We start from the raw sequence: 26,562 nt of genomic DNA, 5'->3' as shown, positions 1-26,562 counted from the left end.
GCCAAGTGCAGTAGTTTAAGGAATGGCATCAGAACTCTATGAATGAAAGTAAACACTCATGCCTGTAATACCAGAAAGCAGCTATTTCAGTAACCAGGAAAAAAATAAGACACTGCAAAGCAATTCACTCCATGTCAGTTATTGTACTTATTAGCTCAAAGTTACTTATTCTTTGGCCTGATGCTTTAACATAAAGCCTATGATGTGCTATTAATGTTTGGTCTTGCTATAATCACTTACTATTGTGGAGCCAGGAGGAGCTTACAGCTTTATGTCTTGCCAGCCCAGCCCCGCCTCTCCCAACTTAAAAAAAAAAGACTGGTTTCTGTGCATTTCATCTTAGGAAAGCCAAGCCATTTATTGAAAAAAATAAAATCATGTATATTTTTATTTACAAACATAGTAATATTATTTTAAATAAGACTTTATGGACACTGATCAGAAATGTTTTCCAGGTTACTGAATTTCATACAACACATTGTCTTACAAGACAATTTTATGAATTACTCTGTACATAGAAACAGGAATTTATTCCTGTTTTCAGAAATGGACAACATTAATAACACTGAAAGAAAAAATCCAGAGAGTCAAGCTAGTGTGCTGGAATGAATATCCTTTAATAAGATTCTTGTTATGAGAAAACAATAAATACATAAAACAAAGGCAGTACATATCAGCCTTGTTTCAGATACATTTGTAATATAGCAGGATGTCAACTGGCAGATTTGTCAGAGGTTGTTTCACAAACATTAACTTTTACTAGGTGACAGCACCAGAGGAAAACAGGAAGGAGGTCTATGTGTTAGCAGGAAGCAAATAGTGCCATCAAATATGTTTGCTTATTTTCCATTTAAGATATATATACTCCAGCTATACCCAGGAAGGAAGAATTGCAACATACAGTCCGAAATGTTTAGCTTCGTGCCGTGGCTGTTGCAGGTTGTTCTGACTGTAACTGCTTTCCAAGATACTCCCTGAAAGACACAATATGAAGTTAGATTGTGAAAAACTCCCTTGCACAATGTCTCAAGTAGAGTAAAGAGAGAGAAACAATGCTCTTATATTTAAACTTTCTCATAGAAGAACAGTGACTAGCAATGCTGGGTGCCCAACTTGAGATACCTTGAACGACCAGAACTTCATTTTCAGAGGGTGGTTGCTCAGCAATTCTTGAAGCTCAGGTAAGAGGTTTCAATTTGAGCCTCTCCCACCACTGCACCCCAAAAAAGTAATTCCAAGTCACTAGTCACTTTAAAAAAAAAAAAGGCCAATGTTCTAGCTCATCCATAACTACTGTAACTTTGCTCACTGATGACAGACACAAGCGCTGCTGGTAAAATATTTAAAGGATTATTCATCCTGTAGTGTAACATGTATAACTCCTAGTAGAGTTAATATGCAGACAGACAGTATAGACCTCTCAGTTAGCAAAACCGCACACAAATTAGAGGTGGAAAAGATCTATTAGATCCAATCAGGTTCATTCCCTACCAAGGCTCTCTTGTATTAAACGTGCTTTCTCCAGGCTGGTTTAAAAATGTATTCACTTTTTTTTTCTTTTTAAACACACCAGTCCTCTATAAACCTGGAATTAAATTAACATCCAGAATCTTCAGGGTTACCAAGATTTTTTCCATCCTTCACACAAATAATGAAGTATTTGTTTGTTATGAAATTCCCCTATCAAATTAATCAATTTTCAAAGTAGTTTTCAGGTCATCACTGCAATGCAATGCCAATAAATTATGCAAAAAAGGGTGTGAATTATACATAATGACACCAATGACCTAATCCTACAAAGTATTGCTGAGTACTCATGTCCCATTGTTTTTCCAGGGGAAGCTGAGGTAGCTCAGTACCTCACAGGATCAGGTCCTCAGAAAGAGTGTGGGAAGAGACTTTTAAAAGCAGCTTGTGGCATGCTATTGAAAATATGCCAGTACAATTCTTTCAATTCATCAGCTGGAGCAGGCGGCTTCAAAAATTGTGAAGTAGAGGAGCCATTTTCCCCACTTACAGCACAGTTACTATGACATTTTGCTGCAGGAGCACAGAAGTCTACAAGAGGAAGTCAAAGGCATCTAGCCACAGCAAGCCACCTTGGGAAAAGACACTAAACAAAGTTAATGTGACTCGTTTCAGATTGCAAGTTTACCTGCTGTATTTCAGATCACCATTGACAGCCCATTTTATTACTCACCTCTCTGGCCCAACTTTACAAGTGCTGCAGAAAAATGGTTTTCAAAATCTTCAAAAACGAAGTTAAAGAGGGAACAAGTCAAATACTTGCATTTTTCAAAATCACAAGACATCCTGTTAAATCCAAGTATGCAAACTTTTACGTAACTGTCTTATAGTATGGAAATCCTTCCTAAGTGCCACCAAATCTCGAAAAAGAAGATCAGTGATCATCTTCCCTACCCCATGTTATGAATAAAATTCAGTTTAATTCTAGCATCTTATTAGTGAAAATGATATTCTGCTTCACATGACCTTATTTTCTACAGCACAGATAACGCTCAGCACCAACGCTGCATTCAACTCACAACTGCGTATTTTCCCACACCCTGTCTTCAAATTAAATGGCTCAAGACCAAAGTGTCCACAAAATGTAATTTTAAGCCTTGCACTTCACTAGCAGTAAAAACTTAATCTTTAATACAATTTGAATGCTTTAAAAATGTAACACCCTATGTTAATGCATATTAACTTTCAAATGGTTACCAGTATGTGTTAAGGAAAAGCACCTAGAACCTGAGGCACCAACTGTCAAATGCTGCCATAGGATCGTAGTACCATAGTGCAGCAGTTCCCAGCCTGTGGTCCACAGACCCCTGCTGGTCCACGAGACTATTACAGGGGGTCCACGGAAAAGAAAAATAATATCCTCACCAAGGAAATGTACAATTTCAAATAAAACTAGTAGCATGTGGTGGTCCACAAAATGTTGGAGGTTGAAAAGGAGTCCGCACACTCGAGAAGGTTGGGAACCGCTGCCACAATGCATACTCTGAACAGATGCCAGCCCCAAAGCCTGGTAATGACATGTAGCTCCCCTCCTCAACATACTAACTTCGCTGGTACTGGGAATGGAATTAACCAGAACCTCTGGTGGTATTAGTGGTTTGTGCTACAAGGTCATGCCATGCTGTTGAACTAGGGGAATGTTGTAACAGGGTGAAAACCTATTTGTAAAATGTATGCCCCAAATCCATTTTTGTGAGAAGTAAGCTACAAGCCCATACATGGAGAACTCAAAGGCAGCAAAAAGTTATGACCGAAAGTAACCAAGTGAACTCAGAATAAGCGGAACTTGCAAGCACAGCAGTTCCAGGCCCAAATTTGGAAGTTTGCAGTCACTGCAACTTTTACTTGGCAAGTTATGTCTGGTCAGTAATAAACTGTTGACCTGGGGACTTTCCAAGGACGAGCCATCAAGGTGATGTAAAAAATGTCCATAATTGGCTTGGCCGACGTATAAACCGGAGTAGACATAAAAGGGGTTGTCAGGCAAGCCCAAATCGGAGAGCCACACATCAAGAAAAGGGTGCACCAGAATCGCACTGCGTAGAGGGCCTGATCAACCATCACGCCTCTCTCCAGCTCATCACCTCAATATTGCATTAGAATAGTCAGGTAATTGAGCTGATAACCCATTGGGACTTGTCCCCCAGATGATAACCTGGGTGTGAATGCGATAAGAGGTTCCACCTGGATTAAAATAGAATTCTAATTAAATAGACCAGGTCATGAAAAACTTTTCGTTGCTGCTGCAACTGAGTTAGTTCGTGTCGGTAGTAAGTAGTCAATGTTTGTTTAAAAATACTAATTCTACTTGTATTCCAGGAGGTATCGTAAGTGTAACAGTAGTAGTAACTGTTGTTAGTGTTGCATGCATACGTTTTTTGTGTGTTTTTAGTTTTATCTGTGTTCTAAGAATTTGTAAAAAAATAAGGGAGGACAATTTGTGGTAAAATAAATCACTTAAATTGCTAGCTGTTGTACTAGTGAGCTGATAAATAAAAGATTGTTAAGTGGTTAAGAATCTAAGTAGTCTGCCAAGTCTTTTTTTTTTTTTTTTCCTGCTCCATCACACTCCAATTAAAAGAACTTTAAGTAGCCTTAGGTGCTTGCACCACTGGTCGGGGCAAATACCTAATTGCGTTACCTCAGGGAATACCCTAATCCTGCAGGGACTTGGAATAAGACGAGCAGCTTGCGCTCTCACTGGAGTGCGGGAGCATTGATTCTCCTCTGACCGACTCCTTAGGTCAGGCTGGGACAGCATTTACAGAATCTGGAAGGAACTGTCCCAGGTTGGAGGACAGGGGACTAATGGTGCTGGTAGGTTCTGTGAGGCTTTCTATTTAATCACTCTCTCCCCACAAGATTATGAAAGCAGCTCTTAGTACCCCACCGTTCTCACTCTACTAATTCTTAAAGTACATGTTAAAGGATGATGTAATCTGAATACATTTTTATATGATGGCCCTTCAGCATGTTGGGAGATAATCAGCAACTGTGAACTGTTAGGACTCTCTTCCTGTCCATGTGAAGACATTATTGTTATGCTTCACTAACTTCTGCAAATTAGACTAAGAGGTTCTTGGGTTAGGCAGCAAACTGTTTCAGACTGTTTAGTGCTCTTTCAAATCAACATTTTAGATGTGCTGCTTGCCCTACGTAATGAATGCTGTGTTGAAGAAGAAAGCACTCACACAGCATTGCTGGAGTCTTGGGTGAAATGAGACTAGTCAAGGTGAAGAATCACCAAGTGTCTTCAGAAAAAAAGCTTACACAGCTTATGTACAGAGCCACAAACAAAATACCTGCATTCTTGGCAAAATATAGTCTCAGACAATAGTTTCTGGTGAGAAGAACTGCCTTCCCTCTTGACTAGAGCGATCTGTCTCAGCTTCAGGAAAACTGCACCTGTAACCCCCACGTGGGCCACTCCAGGAGCGCCCAGTCAGTCTCAGATCTCCAGCCACCACCTGTCTCTGGGCATGGACCTTTGTCCCACTCCCTTCTGACTGTGAGTTTTAATGCAGCACAGTCTCCTGCCTTACACTATGATATCCCCAGCAAGCCAAGGTGCCCTCAGGCCAGCACCTGTGCTGTGCTGTGACTCAGAGGACAACGACAACGCATTTATTTTAAAGACAAAAAAGCAGAGAGAGAAAACATGTAAAAACTGATAAAAGTTCCTGTAATCGTGCTACAGCTTTATCAGAGATCACTGATCAGTGTTATGGGGCCCGAGTAAGCCAAAGTCTTTCCAACCCTTCTACAAGAGTTGGGATGCCCCCTTAGAGGTACGATCCGATTGCTGAATCGAAACAAAGGCTCTGTGTCAATTCAAGCTTAGGTTATTATACCAAAAGACCCTTCTCTGTTAAAGTCCTTGGAAAACCCAGTATATACAAACATCCTTCATAAATTTTACAATGCAGCCCTTATATATGCAGTATTGTTGTAACTGTGTGAGTCCCAAGATATTAGACAGACAAGGTTGGTGAGGTAATATCTTTCATTGGACCAACTTCTATTGTTGAAAAAGACAAGTTTCTGAGCTACATAGAGCTCCTCTTTAGGTCTGGGAAAGGTATTAAGAATGTCACAAGATCGAACAGATAGTTTAGCATAAGTAGTTAGCACATGTTCTAAGGGACCATTCAAAGTGAAGTAGCCCATTAACATTCCTCTAGTTTTAAGACCAAAAAAGGAGGTAAATGGGTTACAAATTGTTGTAATAAGCCATAAATCCCATGTCTTTATTAAGACCATGATTTTTAATGTCTAGCAAAGTTATGATTTTAAGTTCCCAGGATCATCTTTTGAAAATGTTGTGCAGGTTTCCTTTGAGGAGGACTGAGAGGTCAGATATAGAGTGTTTGTTTTGTGAAAAGCGTTCACCCACAGGTGATTGGATGTTTTTGTCTTTTATTTTACTGTGGGAGTTCGAGAGCATAGTGATTGTCTGGTTTCATCCGCATAGTTGCTATTGGGATATTTAGTGCACTGCATGAAGTACACCATATATTGTGGTAGGCATATGTAAGACCCATGGATCTTGAAAGGTGTGTTGTGGGGGGTGTTGATCATTGTAGAAGTGGAGATCTGTCTGAAGGTTTTGCATCTGCTGTTCTGGCAGAGTCTGGGGCTGCTCTGAGTCTGTGTCCTGGTCTGTGGGGAGCTTGCTTCTGATGAGCTTGGAGATGTTGGGGGGTTGTTTGAAGGCCAGAAGAGGGGTTCAGGAAAGATCTCTCTCAGAATGTGGCCCCACTGAGTGTGGGTATTTATGTAGTTATTTGATGATACAGAGAATTAGTTCCAGCATTGGGGGGGGGGGTCGTGACAACTAGGGCTGTGCAGTCAGAGATAGTTTAATTTCTGTATTGAAGGAAAAACGAGAGTCCTGTAGCACTTTAAAGACTAACAACTTTAATTTCTGCAGGCATAAGCTTTTGTGGGCTGCAACCCACTTCATCAGATGCAAGAAACAGAAATCAGATACCCACCCACCCAAGGAAAAGTAATGGGGAGGGTAGGTGTTAGCAAAGTCCATTCGGTTAGAGTAGATGAGGCCTATTCACAACCATTGATTAGAAGGTGAGAATGTGTGAACAGTGACAATTACTTCTTGTAATGAGATAACCATTCCAAGTCCCTATTCAGACCCAGTCTGATTGTGTCAAGTTTGCATATGAGTTCCAGCTCTGCAGTTTCTCACTGAAGTCTGTTTTTGAAGTTTTTTTTGTAGAAGTATGGCAACTTTCAAGTCAGCTACAGAGTGTCCTGGGAGATTGAAGTGCTCTCCAACTGGTTTATGGATGTTATCATTTTTTATGTCTGATTTGTGTCCATTTATTCTTTTGCGTAGTGACAGTCCAGTTTGGCCAATGTACATGGCAGAGGGGCATTGCTTGCACATGATGGCATATATTACATTAATAAGTGTGCAGGTGAATGAGCTCCATATGGTGTGGCTGATGTGGTTCTTTCAAGGTATTTGAATAGCCAGTTGCATAACATGATCTACTTCTCTGGTGGCATATCCTTGTTTGGTAAGAGAGGGTTTGGGTGTGTTAAGGTGTATATCCGTTTTTTCATATTCTGTGGTATCTGAGTGCCTGACTGTGGATAACAGATTTCTTGGTGTATTTGGGGTGGTTACTGGATCTATAAAGGTCAGTATAGTGATCTAAGAGTTTCTTGCATATACCTTGAATCCAGTATAATTTGTTACATTAGGCACGCGGAAGCATTTTATCTTTATTTTTCTTGAAGCATTTCTGACTTTATGCCTCATTACTTGTACTCATTTAAAACTCGCTCTCTGTAGGTAAATAAACTTATTTTATTCTTTAATTAAAATCAATCCACTATTGTGAATAGTTTGGGTAACTTGATTTAGGGGGGGAAGCTGTTATGTGTTGTTTCCTTAGAGAGATGTATTCAGCATTGTTGTAGCTGTATAGGTCCCAGGATATATTAGAGAGACCAGGCGGGCAAGGTAATGTTTTTTATTGGACCAACTGCTGTTGGTGAGAGAGACAAGCTTTCGACCCATCCTGAACAAGAGCTCGGTGTAAGCTCGAACGCTCGTCTCTCACCAACAGCAGTTGGTGCAATAAAAGACATTACCTCACCCACCTTGTCTGTCTCATGATTAGGATATCTGATTTTAATTCAGCTAAAAGTAATTATGTGAATTATGCATTAGCAGTTTTTTTCTCTTTCAGGCTTTTTATTTCTAGAATAAAAACAAGTTTCTGGGAGATATTCAAAAGCTGACACTTCCTCCATGGAGTTAAGAAAATTAAATATACATTTCTAACTCAAAGATAAGCATCTGTTGCATCTTCTATATGTTCTAAGTTGTTGCGCCTACAGTATTATCATTTTCATTTCATGTTTTCACTTGAGGTGCTCTGGCTGAAACCAGAATTCAGGTAGATTCTTTGTTGTGGTGATGGCAGTACATGCTTCCTGGCCATTTGAGGAAGAATTCATGGCCCTGATCCAATGCTCATTTAATTCAATGGGAGTACTTCCACTCAATTCATTGGGTGCTGTATCAGGAACTATTTACAAACTGACAATCTGACTTGAAAAGTCAGAGGGCCAGTAGTTCAATATCAGCAGCAAATAACCCAAGACAGACAACAGCTTGGTACGCTTAAAACAAACAGAATCCCAACCTCATTGTGTTTAACTCTGAATTAGGAGTTGGATTCCGGAGGCTGAGGGGAAAAAATGGTAGAGAGTTTAATAGGGCAGGGTCAGGAGTTTAACTCTAAACACCCAAACCCTTATTTTCTTATGCCCACTTCAATCAGCTTTGTCTCTCCATAAGGAATCAAAAAGATTAAACAGCAAGAGGGCTGAAATTAGCTTTTGGTTGGTTGCCCACCCGCACATGTATTGTGCATCTAAACTCCAATTTATTGCCTTTAAGGAACAGATAATCAGTGTAGAGCTTTTTCAAACAGTATCTGAAAGACACGCCAGTAAGAAGATTTTGGACAGAGACATAAAGGGTAATTCATAACTCACTTCAGTAGTCTGGGGTTTTGTTACAATAAAAGGCAGAGGTTTCCTTTGACAGAGAGCACTAAAATAAAAATATATTGATATTTTTGTACTTGATTGTGTGTCTAATGAATGAATCCAATCCAAAGTTTGATCTTGCTAGAGAAGCAGGAGTATGAATTTGAAAAGCTGGTTCAAATGCAACTCTTCACCGTTTGAACAACTAAAATCTGACCCCAATAGTACATAACACAATGATGAAGGACATAGCCAAGACACAGTGTACCCGACTAACTACAAAAGATAAGTAAACATTAGGTGACCTTTAAAAAGGTAAGAAATCAGAAAAGATTTCAACAGGAAGTACATTTTGAAGACTGTTACTGCACATCCATCAGCTCATTTGACTCATCCTACTTGTTGCTATTTACAGTGCGAGGCTGATTTTATTAAATGTACTCAGAAATATAACATGCATACCGGTGGTTGTATCGGCAGCCTAACTACATAGAACGATCTCTAAAAAGCTGATAAGGGCTGCATTGCTGAAGAATAATTCCCCAGAATGTTCTGAATAAATAGTCATTAACTGCAGCGAAGTAAAGTTAGGAAAACAGTTCAGTAATGTAGGAATGAAAAAACAGGCTCAGATCAACTTACTCTAGATGTCTCAGAGAAGCTTTTCTTGGCCATGGGAACATAATCTTATGCTACAATATGCGCTTAGAAGCTATTCCATTGAATGTGCACCTTATTGCATATATTATGATTTACAACATCAGGCAATATAACAACACCGCAGTTGTTAAGTGGGGATCAACAGAAAAAGGAAGACATCTTTGCTCGAGCCCCAGTACAGAATGGTCCAGTGATCAGGGCACAAATCTGCCAGTTGAGAGAGTCAGATTCCATTCCATGCTCAGCCACAGGCCTCCTGTATGACCTTGGGCACGTCACTTAGGATACAGCCACATACAGTATATCTACACTGCAATCAGGAGGTGTGATTGCAGCATGAGTAGACATACTCAAGCTAACTTTGATCAAATAGCTATGGCAGTGAAGTTGCAGCAGCACAGAAGGCTGTTTGGGCTAGTCCTGCCCCCCCCGGGGCCCTGGGTACATACTAGAGTGACTGCCACCCATGCTGCCACAGTTTCACTGCTATTGTTACTTGAGCTAGCATCTGCAATTGCACCTGCTGACTGCAGCGTAGACTTATCCTTAGTCTGTGCCTCAATTCCTCACGTCACTTCAGAATTATTGCAAGGAAAAAATACACTGAGGCTCTCATATACTACAATAATGGGGACCATTGGAGTACCCAAGATAGCTAGGACTGAAAAATAGAAGTGTCAGTGAATCTTTGCAACAGAAACAAAACTAGAATGCACTTACAGGTCGCTGATATATCCTAAAAGATAAAAAGCTGCAGATGAGACTGAACTGAGTTATAAAAATAGCCAAACAAGACTGTATTGTTACTCTTTAACACAACTTACAGCATTCTGCAACTTTGAAGTATGTGACAATCGAGAAATGGGACGTATATAACCATGTTCTATATACATAAGAAAAATAATAGTGGGTGTCTGATTAAACGGGATGCATGCCAGATCTGAGAGGACAAAAAAACTAAGTCAAAAAGTTACTTGTTCAAATGCACTTTAATTATTAAATTAGCATTTGTCTTTGGCTGAACTCAATATCATTAGCAGGCAATATACAAATTAATACTGACTGATTTAAAAAGTCATTGGTGGTACGGACTGTGGTTTTGTTTTGTTTTTTTATCACTTTGTAACATGAAAATTATTAGGTTCAACAGGAATCTTGTTTTTTAGAACATTATAATGCAAGCTATTAACCACATGGTGAGAAACTTCACTTTTCACTAAAAATTTTCCTTCAAGGACACATTGTCTGAAGCAATCTTTTCTTCAACAGTTATGTTTTACGACACTTTTAAAATTAATCTTCCACAGAAAGCTGAATAAATAGGATTTGATCTAACCACACGCCTGCTTAGGAAGAACAGCAAAATCAGTACAAGTCATTTTTCACTTGTTTTTATAATGTATTGTTCTGCTGAAGTTTATAAATACATTAAGGATAAAGTCTCAAATGTAGTATTCATCTACACTGATTCATGTCTTCCCAGTAATTTAAAAAATTTCAACTTTAAACTTCATTAAAATCAGGCAACTTAGTTTACATATGTGTTTTAGAGATTAAGAAGCCTTTATTTACCATGCTGAACAGAAAGCAAAATACTTCCAACATTTAAAAGCTTGAAGTTTATACAGATGGCAAAATAATTCAGGAAGGTTGAAACAAATTAGATCTGACTGAATTTTAATCAGACCTCTTAACATCAAGAAAGGCTTTAAAGTGCCACTTATCAGAAGTGGAATTTCATCAGAAAAATGCTACTTTGCTGTCAGCCAGCAAATGACTTTTTTGAATTACTGTGCATGGAGTTTTAAAAATGAGACATTAACTTGAAGTATAAAAATGTAAAACTAAACATGATATGGAACACACACTGCAAATGAGGAATGCAAATCAGACCTCCAGAAACATGAAATGTGTTGTACAAGAGGTCTAGGTTTCAGGAAAGAAAACATGATCATAAATTGTGAAATTATGGGAAACACATGCAAAATACAAATTCCAGTCACCCAAATATACATAATGCAGCTTTATAAAATACACATTTATGTCCAAAGAACAAAGTGAAGACTTCAAGCATTAGTTAGTGGGGAGCAAATGTCCTGGTGACCAATTATTTCTTTGCTTAATTTGTCACATTCTGTCTAGATTCATGATCTTTAAATATTTTTAATTAATTTTATCAAAGATAGCTATTGATCATCTTGAACTTTTCAGTTAGCAAGCCACCGTGTTAACTATGCATTTTATGTTTTCAATTACTGAGAAATATGACAGCATTCAAGGTGAAAATTGTGAGAAGCTGGCTAAATCGATACGGCTGAATTACCCACATATTAACATTTGCATCATTCACCCTTTACTAGAATTAAGCCTATAGCTTCTGGTAGCATTAAATTAAATGATTGAGCTGCACTATTACAAACAGATGCAAGACAACATAAGGGATGATCCTGCAGTTCGTATTACAAACAGCAAGCAAGATAGAGAACATATCTTAATAGATGGGATTTGAAGGACAAAATCCGTTCTGGGGTTAGTAAGAGTAGTGACTAAAACACTGTATAATGCCATTAACTCTACAAAACAGCAGCTTATAACGGAGCAGATTGCAAATTCTAGGAACAGAGTTTCAGGTCTATCAATATGACTATGAATACTTACATATTTTAAAAAGGTGGGGGGGCAAGTAATTTTACTTGAATGTGTGTTTTGGAGAAAAAAAATGAATGCAGCCAACCTCTGATACAGGTAACAGTACTGACCCAGTATTTCCAGTTTGTCACTGATGCTAGACTGACTCTTAATAATTTAACAGTCCCCAAAACTCCCCCTTCACTATATTCATTTATTCCACACTGACCCTCCTGCATTGCTGCTTCTACCAGCTCACTGAGGCTACATCTACACTATGAGTTAGGCAGTGTGATTCCCCTGCTTGTGTTCATGTACTTATGCTAGCTGTTGAGTGTAAACAGCAGAGTAGCCACAGCAGCACAGATAGCAGTGGAGGTATGGCTGAGGTGTGCAGAGTACATACCCGCCAGAAATGGGTGGGTATATATTCTTCACAGCTCGGCCTTGCCTCCACTGACATTCCCCACACTGCCGTGGCTACACTGCTGTTTATACTTGCCCTAGCTTGATGAGGGCTAGCATGTGTGTACACAAGCAAGGGAAATCACACCCGTAACTCACAGTGTAAACATAGCCAGACTGGTGTGCTGTTTTAAATCCCAGTCTGCCTCAAACTGCATTGGGAGTCAGAACCCAGAGAATGGCAGGGATTTGTCCAGAGGTCATTGGCCTGGTCTACACTGGTGGCAGCAGTCGACGAGAGATACGCAAGCTATCGATGTACCACGGTATCTTCACTGTGCTGCGTCGACAGGAAATGCTCTCCGGTCGACGCAGCCTTTCTGCTTTTGGGGAAGTGGTTTTATCACGTCTACCAGAAAGAGCTTCCAGGATCGATCACTAAATTGATCCCGCTGCATCGATCCGCAAGATGCCATCAGTGTAGTCATACCCATTGATGCAGGTCAGCATTAAGGCAGACAGGAGGTCACTGCTGCAAGGTAAACAGAGCAGGGACCGTGGGGGTTGGTGGCTGTTAGCTTCATAAACTAGTACAGTTACCTAAAGAAGTTGCCACTGACTTAAACCCAACAGAAGAAACAAACATCCATTTCCAGAAGGCTGTGCAGTACTACGGATCTGTACGTCTAAGTAGAAGCTGAGAATGTTTGAAATCTGCATGTGCATTTTCAGCTTATTTGCCAAACAGCTGGTCGTGTGTAGGATCTTATATTTCCCCTATGCACAGGATGGAGGTGAACGCATTTATGAAGAAAACTAAGGGAGCCATTTCCACCTTCTATAGAAGTGAGGGGGCTTTTTCACTCTCCACTAGTTACTTAGGGGCATATGCAGAAAAAAAGTAAGCAAAGCCAGGAGACTAACCACTTGCATGATTCACCCACACTCAAAACCGCAGACTGGCTTCCAGGAAAATTCAGAGAGTAATGCTGTCTCAAGAAACACCAGCTGTTGTGTGCTCTGTGACTTCTCTCTGCACAGCCAAAGAGCACAGCTGGGAACATTGCATGCTGGCTACACCAGTGGGAAGTTTTGGAAAGTTCCTTTACGGAACAATCTGAGATATGTGGGGATTGGGTTCTGCAATTCCTGAGAATCTCTGGTCTCTGCTGCTTTTTGAAGCTTAGCCCATCAGCACTCCTGTTGACTCTGAGGGATGGCAGAGAGTGTGCCAACTCCACAGTGACAATGAAGTCTCTATTCAGGGTGTTAGTTTGATCCCTTCAGCACACTTGTGCAGAAGTCAAGCATTTGGGCTGTGCTCTGGGTAAGGAATTTCATTGCGGAAGACTGATGATGGTAACATGGAGCACATATTCCAAGCATAACATTTAGAAAAGTATCTTCATTCCATTCAAGGAACAGGATGATGGTAATATGTTCATTAACAGGAGGCTGCTTTCATAGAGTCACAGACTCCAAGACCAGAAGGGACCAGTGTGACCTCCCATAGAACACAGAGCACAGAACATCCTCAAAATAATTCCTAGAGTAGATCTTTTACAAAAAGACCAAATCTTGATTTTAAAATTGCCAGTGATGGAGAATCCACCACGAACCTTGGTAAATTGTTCCGATGGTTAATTACACTCACAGTTAAAAATTTACACCTTATTTCCAGTCGGAATTTGTCTAACTTCAATTTCCAGCCATTGGATCATGTTATATTTTTCTCTGCTAAACTGAAGAGCTCAAATCAAACATTTGTTCCCCGTGTAGGTACTTACAGACTAATCAAGTAACCCCTGAACTTTCTCTTTCTTAAGCTAAATAGACTGAATTCCTTGAGTCTATCACTATAAGGCATGTCTTCTAATCCTTTCATTATTCTTGTGGCTCTTCTCTGAACTCTCTCCAATTTTCAACATCTTTCTTGAATTGTGGACACCACATATGGACACAGTATTTCAGTAAACAGTGTTCTATTCCTACTCAAGATTCCTCTTTTTATACATCCAACAATTGCATTAGTCCTTTTAGCCACAGCATCGCACTGGGAGCTCATGTTCAGCTGATTAAGCACGACAAGCCCCAATTCTTTTTCCTAATCATTGCTTCCCAGAATTGAGCCCCTATCTCACAAGCATGGCTTAGATTCTTTGTTCCCAGGTGTACACGTTTAGCCATGTTAACACACGATTGGCTTGTGCTCAGTTTACCAAGCTATCTGGACTGCTCTGAATCAGCAACTTGTACTCTTCACTATTTACCACTCCCCTAATTCCTGTGTCATCTGCAAAACTTTATCAGTGATGATTTTATGTTTTTTTTCAGGTCATCAATAAAAATGTTAAATAGCACAGGGTCACAAACAGATTCCTGGGGGACCTCACTACAAATACACCCACTCGATGAGAATTTCCCACTTACAATTACATTGAGAGCTTTCAGTTAAGTTCTTAGTCATTTAATGTGTGCCGTGTTGATTTTATATTGTTCTAGTTTTTAATCAAAATGTCATGCAGTACCAACTCAAACACCTTAAAGAAATCTAAATATATTACATTAAAACTATTACCTTTATCAGCCAAACTTTTAATCTCAAAGAGTGTGATATCTATTTTCCATAAACCCATGTTGATTAGCATTAACTACATTACCCTCCTTTAATCTTATTATTAATCAAGTCTCTTATTAGCCACTCCATTATCTTGCCCAGTATCGATGTCAGACTGACAGGCCTATAATTACCTGGGTCATCTCATTTACCCTTTTAAATACTGGAACTTCCCCAGTGTTCCAAGACTTATTGAAAGTCAACATTAACAGCCCAGCAAGCTCCTCAGCCAGCCCTTTAAAAATTATTATTGCATATAAGGCCTGCTGACATAAAAATATATAACTTTAGTAGCTGCTGTTTTATACCCTCCCAAGATACTAGTGGAATAGCAAGTGTTATCATGTATGACATGAGTACATCATCTGTTTTTCCCCCAAACACAGAACAGAAATATTTATTGAACTCTGCCTTTTCTCCATTATTATTGATAATTGTTCCATTTCCATATTGTAATGGATACTGTCAAGGTTCTTTTTGTTCCTAATACATTTAAAAAACTCCTCTTTATTTTTCTCAACTCTGATGACCATAGATTTCTCCTTACTTTGCTTCCTTTATCAATTTTCTACATTTCCTAGCTTCTGATCTGTATGCATTACTATCAACTTCCCCTTTCTTCCATTTGTTAGGACATTCAAGATAATTTTCTTCTGGGTTATCATGACTCTGAAACAAGTAACGCCACTGCCATTACCACTCTCCTTTTGCCCACTCGATCCATCCTAAATAGATTATAACCAGTGATTTGAACATTCCATCATGCAAGTCATCTCACTTGGTTTCAGTACGCCAACTAGAGCTAATTTTTGCTCATAAATGAGCAATTCCAATTTCTCCTGTTTGTTACCCAGGCTCCTAGCACTGGTATATGGGTAATTAAAGAATTTCTCCTCTTCATGTCCTTTGGATGCTCGATTAATTTTGTTCTCAACATCTCGATTTTGGGCTAAATTAGTGTTCTTATCGTCCCTCTTTTTACCCTTCTTTTTTTGTTATTAGTTTAACGCTGTCCTGACTACTCGATCCAGCCTGTTCAAGGGGATTAGTTCCCATTCTACTGAGGTGGAGGGCCATCTAATTTGTACAGACCCCTTTTCCCCTGGAAAGTGAACCAATGTCAACAAAGCCAAAGCTCTGCACCCTATACCACTTACCTAGCCAGCAGTCCACTCCCAGATCTTTCTTCTTTCACTTATGGGACAGGAAGGATCTCCACAAAGTTCACATAGACATTCTTCTTCTTCAACATGCTTCCAAGTTCCCTGAAGTCATCTATTATCTGCGAGATATCCTGTGATGCAGTATCATTAATGTCGATATGAACCATCAACAATGGATCCTTGCTCATTGACTTCAGAAACCTATCCAATCTCGAGCGATGCCTTGTGTCTTGGCTTCAGGAGAACAGCACACCATCCCATTGTCCACCTCTCCCTTGCAGAATGTTTTCAATTCTCCTGAATATTCAAAGATCACCTGCCTTCCTTGGATGGTTGGAGAACTCTGTGGGCAAGCTTGATTTTCTTACAGGTTGGATCAATCTGCCATCCACAGGTGCATCCCATATCTCTTGAGACATATCTTCCACAATTTCCATGTTGACTACCAGATATTGATTGGAAACTTCTAGCTGTGCGGCCACTTTCTACCTATCTTCATCTGTCTCCAGTCACATAGAATGGAGCTGTGACCTCTTGCCTCTGGTGGTTACGAACTGCAAAACCTCCCCCTCTCCCCCTCCCCCTCCAATTTCTTGGTGGCCAGATCCTTTCTTCTTTGAATCTGCTGGTCTGTGGTCTCCTTATAGTTCATAGATCTTAAAATATGGTTTTATGCCTTGAGGTACAGGAAAGGCATGATGCTGAATCCATCAAGCAAGTGATCATGTTTACTGATTTTTTGAACTAATATCTGAAAACAGCTGTAATTTAGGAAGTTAATGCTCTGATATTTTTTAATACAGGTCTACATCATAAAAACACAGTTGCAACTGACATTAGATTCCTATTACTAGCCCTTGGCCTCCTTAAATGGAGGGAATATCCTGCCAGAACATAGGCACAGATATTGGTAGAGAAAGATGGTCCCTCTCTGGAACACAGTTAAGGCACAAAGTAAAATGGCAGTGTGGAAAAATATGCACTGTCACTTTCCATGCTATACTTCCCCGCCCCCTCCGGAGGACAGCAGACTTCTACTTCCAATACTGTCAGCCGGGCACCTTTCACAAACACATTCACTTTCAAGAAAGTCAGCTCATCCCTGCTTTCACCTGTCATTTTACACACATTAAATGATTCTAAGATTAGAATTCTAAAGAATTGCCTTGACTATCTGCTACATCACTGCATGATTCTTTTAAAATGCAAACTCAGCTCAAAACAACTTGGCTAACATGACTTGTCTGAAAAATGACAATGTATAGCCACTTGGGCACAAGACTAACTTTTGTCTTTCTTTAACTAGAACACCTATGAGTTTGCTTTTGCTTCTCTTAAAATCCTTTAGTAACCAAAAGCCAACCAAGTTGTAAATAAACTATTCAAACTGTTTAGAAGTTAACTAAATTTGAAGTGTGATTTAGAAGCTTCAGAAATATCACTGTTTTAAGCAGGAAGTCAACTCCTACCATACCTCTCCCTGATTAAGATTCCTTCTTCGGTGGTTAGGTGACTTGGTAGGACAGATTACTAAAGTGTAATCAGAACCTTGTAACACTCAGGTAGGTTATTCACTCAAGTAATTTCAAAAAGCATTTCACCTACTACTCTGATTTATTAGTCTTCTGCATATTGGACATTTTTTAATCAGTAGCACCAAGCTTCAGCCCAGGGCTGCAGAGCTCCTTCCTGTCAAGATTTGGAAGGGGACCACACTGGTTCTGCCATGCAGATATCACATATCAGATTCCAGAGATTTAACTGGAGTAGTCTAAAGGAGGAAAATGCATTTCCTTAACACAAATTACTAGAATTTCATCACGTAAAGGGAAAAAAACAAAAAAAACTAACATACCTGGACTGCTCTCCCAGACACAGCAGAATAGGATCACAGAGGAATGAGGCCTGAGGAGATTGCTCATGATTATTGGGTAATTTATGTATTGGCAAAATTGAACTTGAACCTCCAAAATAACCAACCAACCAACCATCCACCTCCACGCCAGTAATCAAAATGTACTCCATTCAAAAAACAAAACAAAACAAAAAAACAAAAAAAAAACCAAAAAAATTATAGCTTCTAGTGGAGCACTCAGTTCTCTCACCTTCCCCTTACAAGGAAAATCAGAAGCAATAGGGTATTGACTCTTAAAGGTCCAGCCTGTGAGAGTCTCATCTGCATGATTTGATTTCAAGAAGCCAACTGTAAATTCTGGGTACACACTATGGAGCAGATCCTCTTTGTGCTGCTCCATTTCTATACCACCATTGCTCTCCTTCCCCTACATATGGGGCAATTATTGCTCTAGCTATCCTGGGTTCTTAAGAATCTACTCCAGCTGGAATAAACTAGAGCAGCTTCCTTATTGTGGAAAGCAGGAAGGTAATTTAGAAACACATTTGCCATCCCACTGTGCCCAGCATGAACATGCTAATCCCATTCAAGTGGGAGTTCTGCACACATCTGAAGGTAAAAGTAGGCCTTAAGAGTGCAATTTGACTAAGTGGTAATATGCAATAAATTCAATTTGGCTAAGCGGTTACAATCAATACAAAACACTTAGAAGTGTGTAAACACCAAGGAAAGAGGGGAATCTAGGATAGCTAAAAGGGTGTAGCTGACAGAAATGATCCGAATTTAAGAATAGGAAAAGTCAGGATACATATCTGGGAAAGCTTTTCCTGACAATGACAGCTATTTGTCTGTGGAACAGTCTGCAAAGAACAGTGGTGGAAACCCCCTTGTTTTGAGTATTTGTGATTAGATTTGACAAGACACCACCAAAAGTGCAAAATGAAACGGTCTCCCTTTAGCAGAGATGGACTATGAGTCTTTCCATCTCTAAACATGTACAGTGATAGCCTCGTTATGAAACCCAAATACATTTGCAATGACCCAGAATAGCACATCCCCAGTATATGTGATAAGTAGAGTGACATTTACTGCCATTAAACTGTGAAGTGCATTGACAGCATAAAGAATATACACATCACCCACCTGTCAGACCAATCATTTAGTCTATCTGTATGTGCTCAGAAATCAATGTTCCTTTACTCAAGCCCTTCTTACACAGTGAATATTCCTTCTGATTTGTACAGTATTTTACTTACATTTATAATCTCACTGTAGGAGATAAAGGATGATAGTGTGTGATAGAGGAAGAGGAGGAAGGAGGATTATAACAAAACAATATTCGAGGGCTGAAAAGAGTGTGTACCAGTGAAAAATTGTTTTATATGGTTAATTACATAATATTGGTTTTTATGGTCTTTTAATACACGTTATTAGCCTGTCACTACAGAAATGCATAGTTAGCTTAAAAATCTCTTCCTAGCATCTCTGAACACCTCCTTTCCACCTCCACACTATTAGCATTATCAGTGCTTAACTTCTTAAACTGCATTACCTCAGTCTCAAAACCCCATGCACAGTCATAAGCACTTCCAAAGCATGGGGTGCTCAAAATAGACTGAATTTAAACATGCAATTTAAACCATAATAAAATACGTTTGTTTCACAATACTTCTTTTCTATTATACTGCTGAGACATAGCATTCCAGCTTCTACTTTTATTGCACTTTATCCAAGCCATTTGTGAGTAATCTAGTCTAGTCAACATTTCAACATGCTTGCATTTACTAAACAGGCTGAAATACAACATTTACACTGCTTTCTACCTGCTTTACAATACCGTTTTAGATTTGTTTTTTCAGGACTGCTAACATGATTTGAAAAAAATGATGTCTTATGAAAGATCTCATTTATTTGTCATGAAAGCTAGGAGTTGTTTCAAATGGGAAGAAAGCCCTAAGAAAAATATCCTTTATATATAAGTTTTCTATCCAGTTTAACAAGTTACAGATTGATTATTTTATCTTGCATGCATAACCTGCATAAGAAAGTGAAAGTCACATTTTCCTATGAGAACATTTGATTACAGTTCACAGTGTACATAGCTGATTTGAATAGGCATGAAAAGGGTTTTGAACATAAAGTGGCAAATGTTTTAAAATATTGCCACTTTGGGAGGTTGTTTCAAACACAGAGTAAATACTTGATCCATAGGACATGCCCTGCTTTCCTCACTACAAAGAGGAAGGAAAACTTCTCCCAACTGTTTCTACAGCAACAGCAAGTTCCTAGCACTAGGGAAGGATTTTGTTCACTACCACCAGCCAGCCAAAGAGCACAACACTAAATGGTATTCTCTTCTAAATCTGTCAAATGCCATTTCTTAAATAATTCGGGAAAAGGCATTAGTGAGTGACTCTAATTAACATGATTAACACCACAGAACTCACAGCTCCTAATAGTCAGGCCTTAGAACTGAACTCAAGTCTCTCAAATGGCAGAACAGAGAAATACTCATTTATGGTCAAAGTTTTAGACAAATTTTAAGGACAATGGACATGTATATTTCATCATGTAAAACCCATGTCCTCTTATCTCCGTTTATAAATTCCACATTGGAATCTTGAATAAAAACTTACTGTAAAAAAAAATCTTCCATCATTCAGACATACTTGTCAATGTAGGTTTGTTTACGGACATTTCACTGCAAACCTTGTATTTTAAGAATTGGAGAGCAATGAAGGAACATCATTCCAGAAGAAAAACACATTTGCATGCACTTTGTAAGACATACAAAGATTGAGTGAGTGTTGGGACTATCAATTTCCACAGGATACCTAAGTGAAATTGTAAAACACCATAATGTGAAATTCAAGTAAATTTGTTAGAGAACCTGCGAAACCCATTCTGATTTACACATATTTAGATAACATTTTGTAAACTCTGATTACACTGCATCGATTATGGAATATGACCATCATGAAACATTTAAATTTTAGTGCTTAAGCATAATTGAGGGATGTGTTCCACTGAACCCTTGAAAATCAGATTACTTTATTCAATTAGCACAAAAGCAGGAAGGAAATAGAAGCCAAAGTGTTTATTTTTCATAGCAGCACCATTGCTTGTAGAATTTTAAACAGTGGGTTCATCGGAATTGTCATTTCATTATCACATTACAGAGCGATAAATATTTCAACTAAAAAGTATCATTGTTCAAAAAAATCTGTAATCCTGGATTCTCACAGATAATATCAAAGTAAGTTTTCACATACCAGTTGTGAACCATCAGCTTCTGTACGGCCAGTAGGGCATTATAGCGAACTTGCTGGTCCTCATGATGCATATGGTTCATTACTAGCTGTTTACCACCAAGCTGCTCAATCACTCTGAAAAAGACACACATTTTAAAATGTCTTGCAATTACTTACATTCCATTCCAGATATCAGGACCAGATGGTATTCACCCAAGAGTGCTGAAAGAACTCAAATGTGAAATTGCAGAACTACTAACTCTGGTATGTAACCTATCATTTAAATCAGGTTCTGTACCAGATGACTGGAGGATAGCTAATGTGATGCCAATTTAAAAAAAAAAAAAAAAAAAAAAAAGACTCCAGAGGCCATCCCGGCAATTACAGGCTGGTAAGCCAAACTTCAATACCAGACAAATTGGCTGAAACTATAGTAAAGAACAGAATTATCAGAGACATAAATGAATATGATTTGTTGGGGAAGAATCAATATGGTTTTTGGAAATGGAGATCATGCTTCACCAAACTACTAGAATTCTTTTTTTTTTTTTTTTTTTTGGGGGGGGGGGGGGGGGGGAAATCAACAAGCATGTGGACAAGGGTGATCCAGTGGATATGGTGTACTTAGATTTCCAGACAAGGTCCCTCACGAAAGGCTCTTAAGCAAAGTAAGCAGTCATGGGGTAGGAGGGAAGGTCCTCTCCTGGATCAGTAACAGGTTAAAAGAGAGGAAACAAAGGATAGGAATAAATGGTCAGTTTGCAGAATGGAGAGAGGTAAATAGTGGTGTCCCCCAGGGGTCTGTACTGGAACCAGTACAGTTCAACATTCATAAATGATCTGGGAAAAGGGGTAAACAGTGAGGTGGCAAAAATTGCAGATGATACAAAACTACTCCAGATAGGAAAGTCCAAAGCAAACTGCGAAGTTACAAAAGGATCTCACAAAACTAGGTGACTGGGCAACAAAATAGCAGATGAAATTCAATGTTGATAAATGCACACTGGAAAACAATCCCAACTATACATGTAAAATGATGGGGTCTAAATTAGCTTTTAGCACTCAAGAAAGAGATCATGGAGTCATTGTGGATAATTTTCTGAAAACATCCACTCAATGTGCAGCTGCAGTCAAAAAAGCAACAGAATGTTGGGAATCACTAGGAAGGGGATAGATAAGAAGACAGAAAATATATTGCCTCTTTATAAATCCATGCTACACTTGCATTTTAAGCATTGCATGCAGATGTGGTCGCCTCATTTCAAAAAAGATATTGGAACTGGAAAAGTTACAGAAAAGGGAAACAAAAATTATTAGAGGTATGGAACAGTTTCCATATGAGGAGAGAGTAATAAGACCTGGGACTTTTCAGCTTGGAAAAGAGATGACTAAGGGGAGATATGATAGAGGTCTATAAAATCATGACTGGTGTGGAGAAAGTAAATAAGGAAACATTATTTACGCCTTCTCATAACACAAAAGCAAGGGGGGTCACCAAATGAAATTAATAGGCAGCAGGTTTAAAATCAACAGAAAGAAAGTATTTTTTCACACATCGCATAGTCAAGCTGTGGAACTCTTTGCCAGAGGATGTTGTGAAGGCCAAGATTATAACAGGTTCAAGAAAGAACCAGATAAGTTCATGGAGGATAGGTCCATCAATGGTTATTAGCCAGAATGGACAGGAAAGCAAAACCATGCTCTGAAGTGTCCCTAGTCTCTGTTTCCCGGAAGCTGGGAAATGGGCGACAGGCGATTTATTCATTCCCTCTGAAACACCTGATATTTGCCACTGTCAGAAGACAGGATACTCAACTAGATGGACCACTGGTCTGGCCCAGTATGGCCATTCTTATATTCTAATGCATCAACAGTATTGATTGTTTCCATGGATTAACAGATTCAAGGTGCTTAGCCTCCAGACCACTTATTTTTGATAGATCTTATGGGAAAAATTTTTAAAACCTGTTTATCATGAAATCTCATTACTATTCCTGCATCCTTGAGAAACCAGGTGTGTGCATTTAAGTAACAGACAAAATGGAGCACATCCTTTATTATATTCTCCATTTTAAAAATGCAGACAGTAGATTCTATTTCTTAACGCTGCCAGTTTTCATTTACAATACATTTTGCTCTAGCATTTTAATTCTGCAAGAATCTTTGGAAACAGCAACAAACATTGTTCAAAAATCAGTGATCCTAAATCATCAACATTTGTCATGTCATCATTTTATATGTGGATAATTAAGCTGGTATTGGCCACTGCTCAAGACTTCCAATTGAAAATGATCTGGAAATTGTTACATCTGCATGTTGTCGTTTAATATTTCTTTAGTGTACTTTAAAACTGTGTGACGAGAACAAGTAATTTGATTAGCCACAGATGGTGTATTTTACTCATCTAATGTTTTAAAGTAGTCTGCATTGCTTTAGACCTCTGGCATGAGGGGTCTGGCAGGGCGTCATCTTGTCCAATATTTACTGGAGTGAATTGTTTGGAGAAACCATGTCTTTTATATGTTGATACCCAACTCGCTGTCTCCCTTTCATCATTATTTGTGTGAAGTAGTAGTACTCTGTATGTCCACACTGAAATCAAACACCTGCAGTTGGGCCATGTCAGATTACTTGGGCTCACAGGACTATAAAATTGCAGTGTAGAAACCCTGGCTCAGGCTGCAGCCCAGGCTCTGGGACTCTCCCCTCTTTGTAAGATCCCAGAGGCTGGGCTCCAGCCCAAGCCCAAACATCTACACTGCAATTGTACAGCCCCGCAGCCCAAGCCACAGGGGCCAGCTGTGGGTGTTTGACTGCAGTGTAGATGTACTCTGAGGCCCCAATCAGGGCTGCATTGAGCCACATGGTATACAAACAAGTAGCAAGAGTGTCTCTCCGCCAGCAAATTTACAATCCATTCAGATTTAGCATCTCCTAGTGTCTGACAGGGAATGGCATATGGAAATAAAAATTGGACATGACATTTAACCCAAATAAGAGGAAAATATTTTCTGAACTTTAACACCTATTGAAGGTGTGTGCCTCACTTGCTTCAAAACCGTCTGCACCTTCCAATTCTTATCGGATCCATAAACTATATGCCTGAACACAACAGAAGCAGCCAGCAGAGTGCATCATCTGCTGGCAGAGACTAAAACAATTCTTCTCTGTTACACACCTCACAAATGTCATCCACATTTCTGTCACTTCTATACCAATTTCTGTGCAAACACTCCAGTTCTATGCTAATACAACCTGGTACTTGCAGTCCTAGTGCTAATATACGCAGACAACTTCATGTGCTGTATGAGAAGCTATGTACACTTTTTCCAAGCCACATTCCAAGGCCTTGATCCTGTAAGCTTCTCTGTGTAGGTAATAACCATTGAAGTCAATGGAACGCCTCACAGGTGTAAGATTTGCCTTTGTGGAGAAGCTAGTTGGATTGGGACTTCAGAAAGGCAGATTTCTACAGTTGCTCTAAATTTACAAGTGCGTACAAATATATAAATTAAGTCACTTAAGCAAGCATATTTCATACTCGTATCTCATTGTCACTCAATCAATCAGCATTTTCCTCACCAAATCCAGGATTTCAATCTAGCTTCCTCCAACACAATTTCCTCTCAATCCTCTGTATAATCCCAATCTCTCTGCCATCCACTGCACTCCCAAACCCCATTCCCCTTCCACACCAGCCTACAGTCCCAATTTGCAAGCCAATAGCAGTAACTACTCTCTGCTAACCCCCACTCCAAACACATGTTCCAATCAAACCAACAGAAACCTCTCTTCCCAGACACTCCAATATCCCAAAAATAAATAATATCCCCAACATCTCTGCCATGCCCTTTTATGTCCCATTCCCTCTGCCAATCCTCACAAAAACAATGAAGGGAAGGAAATATCTACCTATACTGTACACTGGAGATGTAGAGTCTAGACAGTTGTTTAAATTCAGCATTGCAGTTTGCCAATTGTCCCTCTCCAAATCTCCTCAGTATATTAGCATATAAAGTGAATGGCTAGCTTATTAATGAGGTGTATATATATATTTTTTAATTGCATATTGCTCTCACATGCCTTAGAAAAGCATTTAAGAGCAATATCCTATGAAGAGATTAGGGATGCACTCATTTATTTTTTACATATTAACTTGTAGCATGATACTGTCAACCTCACATGAGAAATTTTATACTGTGACTACCCTATTTATACTTGAATAACCGCTGAATAATTTGTAACTGATGAGCAGCACAATTACTTTTAAGCTAGGCAACAACAAAATATGGCATTATTGTAGATCACCACCTTCACCCACATCACACTTTCTAACTTGGCCATAACAGTATATGAAACACCAAGGAACATTATGCAAAATGTTATTTTACATAATTTTAAGATAGCATTTACCTTGTACAAAGTTTCTAAGACACACTGTTTATCTGTCCAAGTCCTCAACATGAATACTAAAAATTCTTAATAGCACAGTAGGTTCATAAAAACTTTATTCCTGCTTGAGGCCTCCCTCCCACCTTCCCAAGAGAAAAAAATATACACAAAACAAAGCTGTGAAATACAACCAATATCTTGTTCACATTCTAGGGCTTTTGACTTTTATAAGACACTGAAGTGCGAAGAGGTGGAGAAAAGAGGACGTTAAGCTCAAAAGCACTCGGTCTCCCAGGTCAAAAAGAAAAACTAAAATTCCCTCATCACAAATAATGCTGAGTATGCCAGGTGACAAAGTCTACAATAGAGCAACATTGGGGCTGAGAATTTAAAGGGTCAGGAAATCCATTATTATTGTTCCTAAATTAAGTAACCTCGCCTATTTGTATATATGCAATATTTTGTATTACTATGCATGATGTTAGGTGATTGCCTTAACACAGAAACATAAGTTTAAAAAGCAACAGCTACAGTAGGAAACAACTTCAAAGAATTTCCTACTCAAATTCATGACCACCTCAGGTAGTTTTGATTTGTTTGGGGGTTGTTTTTTTGTTTGTTTACACTCCTCTCCCCTTCTTCTACTTCTTTCTCCCTCAAAGCTAGATAAAGGAAACCAGCTAGCTGACAGGTCACAGGGAATGACTTTTGTTGTGAGCGAAGGAGCTAAGCAGTAGTGTGTGCAAAGAGAAAGAAGCCTGAATTGCCAGCAGAAGGCATTAAAATGTACCACACTGCATGTGCAAGACCAGGCAGAGGTCAGAGGGGTGTTCCTCAAGATGTTCCCCAACCTTAGGAGTTAAAGAAGAGGCTGCTCAATGTGTTACTCATCCTATAAGAACCAGGCTGGTAGATCTCAGCTGAGTCACAAGTGCACACCTTGTACAATGACACACAGTGACGTCTTTAAACATCCAGAGGGTTAGGAACCTGTTCCCAGCCTCTTCCTTCTCCTGACAGAAGAAAGGTTTGCAGGAG

At 39.2% G+C, this 26,562-nt stretch overlaps 1 protein-coding gene across 2 annotated transcripts in view; it reads right to left on the bottom strand.

Annotated features, from left to right (window-relative positions):
* Positions 1-596: 596 nt before the first annotated feature.
* Positions 597-26,562, bottom strand: part of ATP6V1H (ATPase H+ transporting V1 subunit H) — a 72,756-nt gene continuing 46,790 nt past the window's right edge. For both annotated transcript variants that reach the window (XM_067553781.1, XM_067553782.1), the window contains exons 13-14: positions 21,154-21,267; positions 597-974 (exon numbers count right to left, since the gene is read on the bottom strand). In XM_067553781.1, coding sequence (XP_067409882.1) covers positions 914-974; positions 21,154-21,267 — 175 coding nt within the window. In that variant the 3' untranslated portion in view covers positions 597-913. The remainder of the gene's footprint in view (positions 975-21,153; positions 21,268-26,562) is intronic.

Source organism: Emydura macquarii, unplaced genomic scaffold (genome assembly GCF_026122565.2).
Source record: "Emydura macquarii macquarii isolate MOO-44397 ecotype Brisbane River unplaced genomic scaffold, CSIRO-AGI_Emac_v2 contig_1477, whole genome shotgun sequence".
NCBI classification, from domain to species: Eukaryota; Metazoa; Chordata; order Testudines; family Chelidae; genus Emydura; species Emydura macquarii.
Note: the sequence above shows the minus strand (reverse complement) of the source record. Positions and strands in the feature narration are given on the sequence as shown.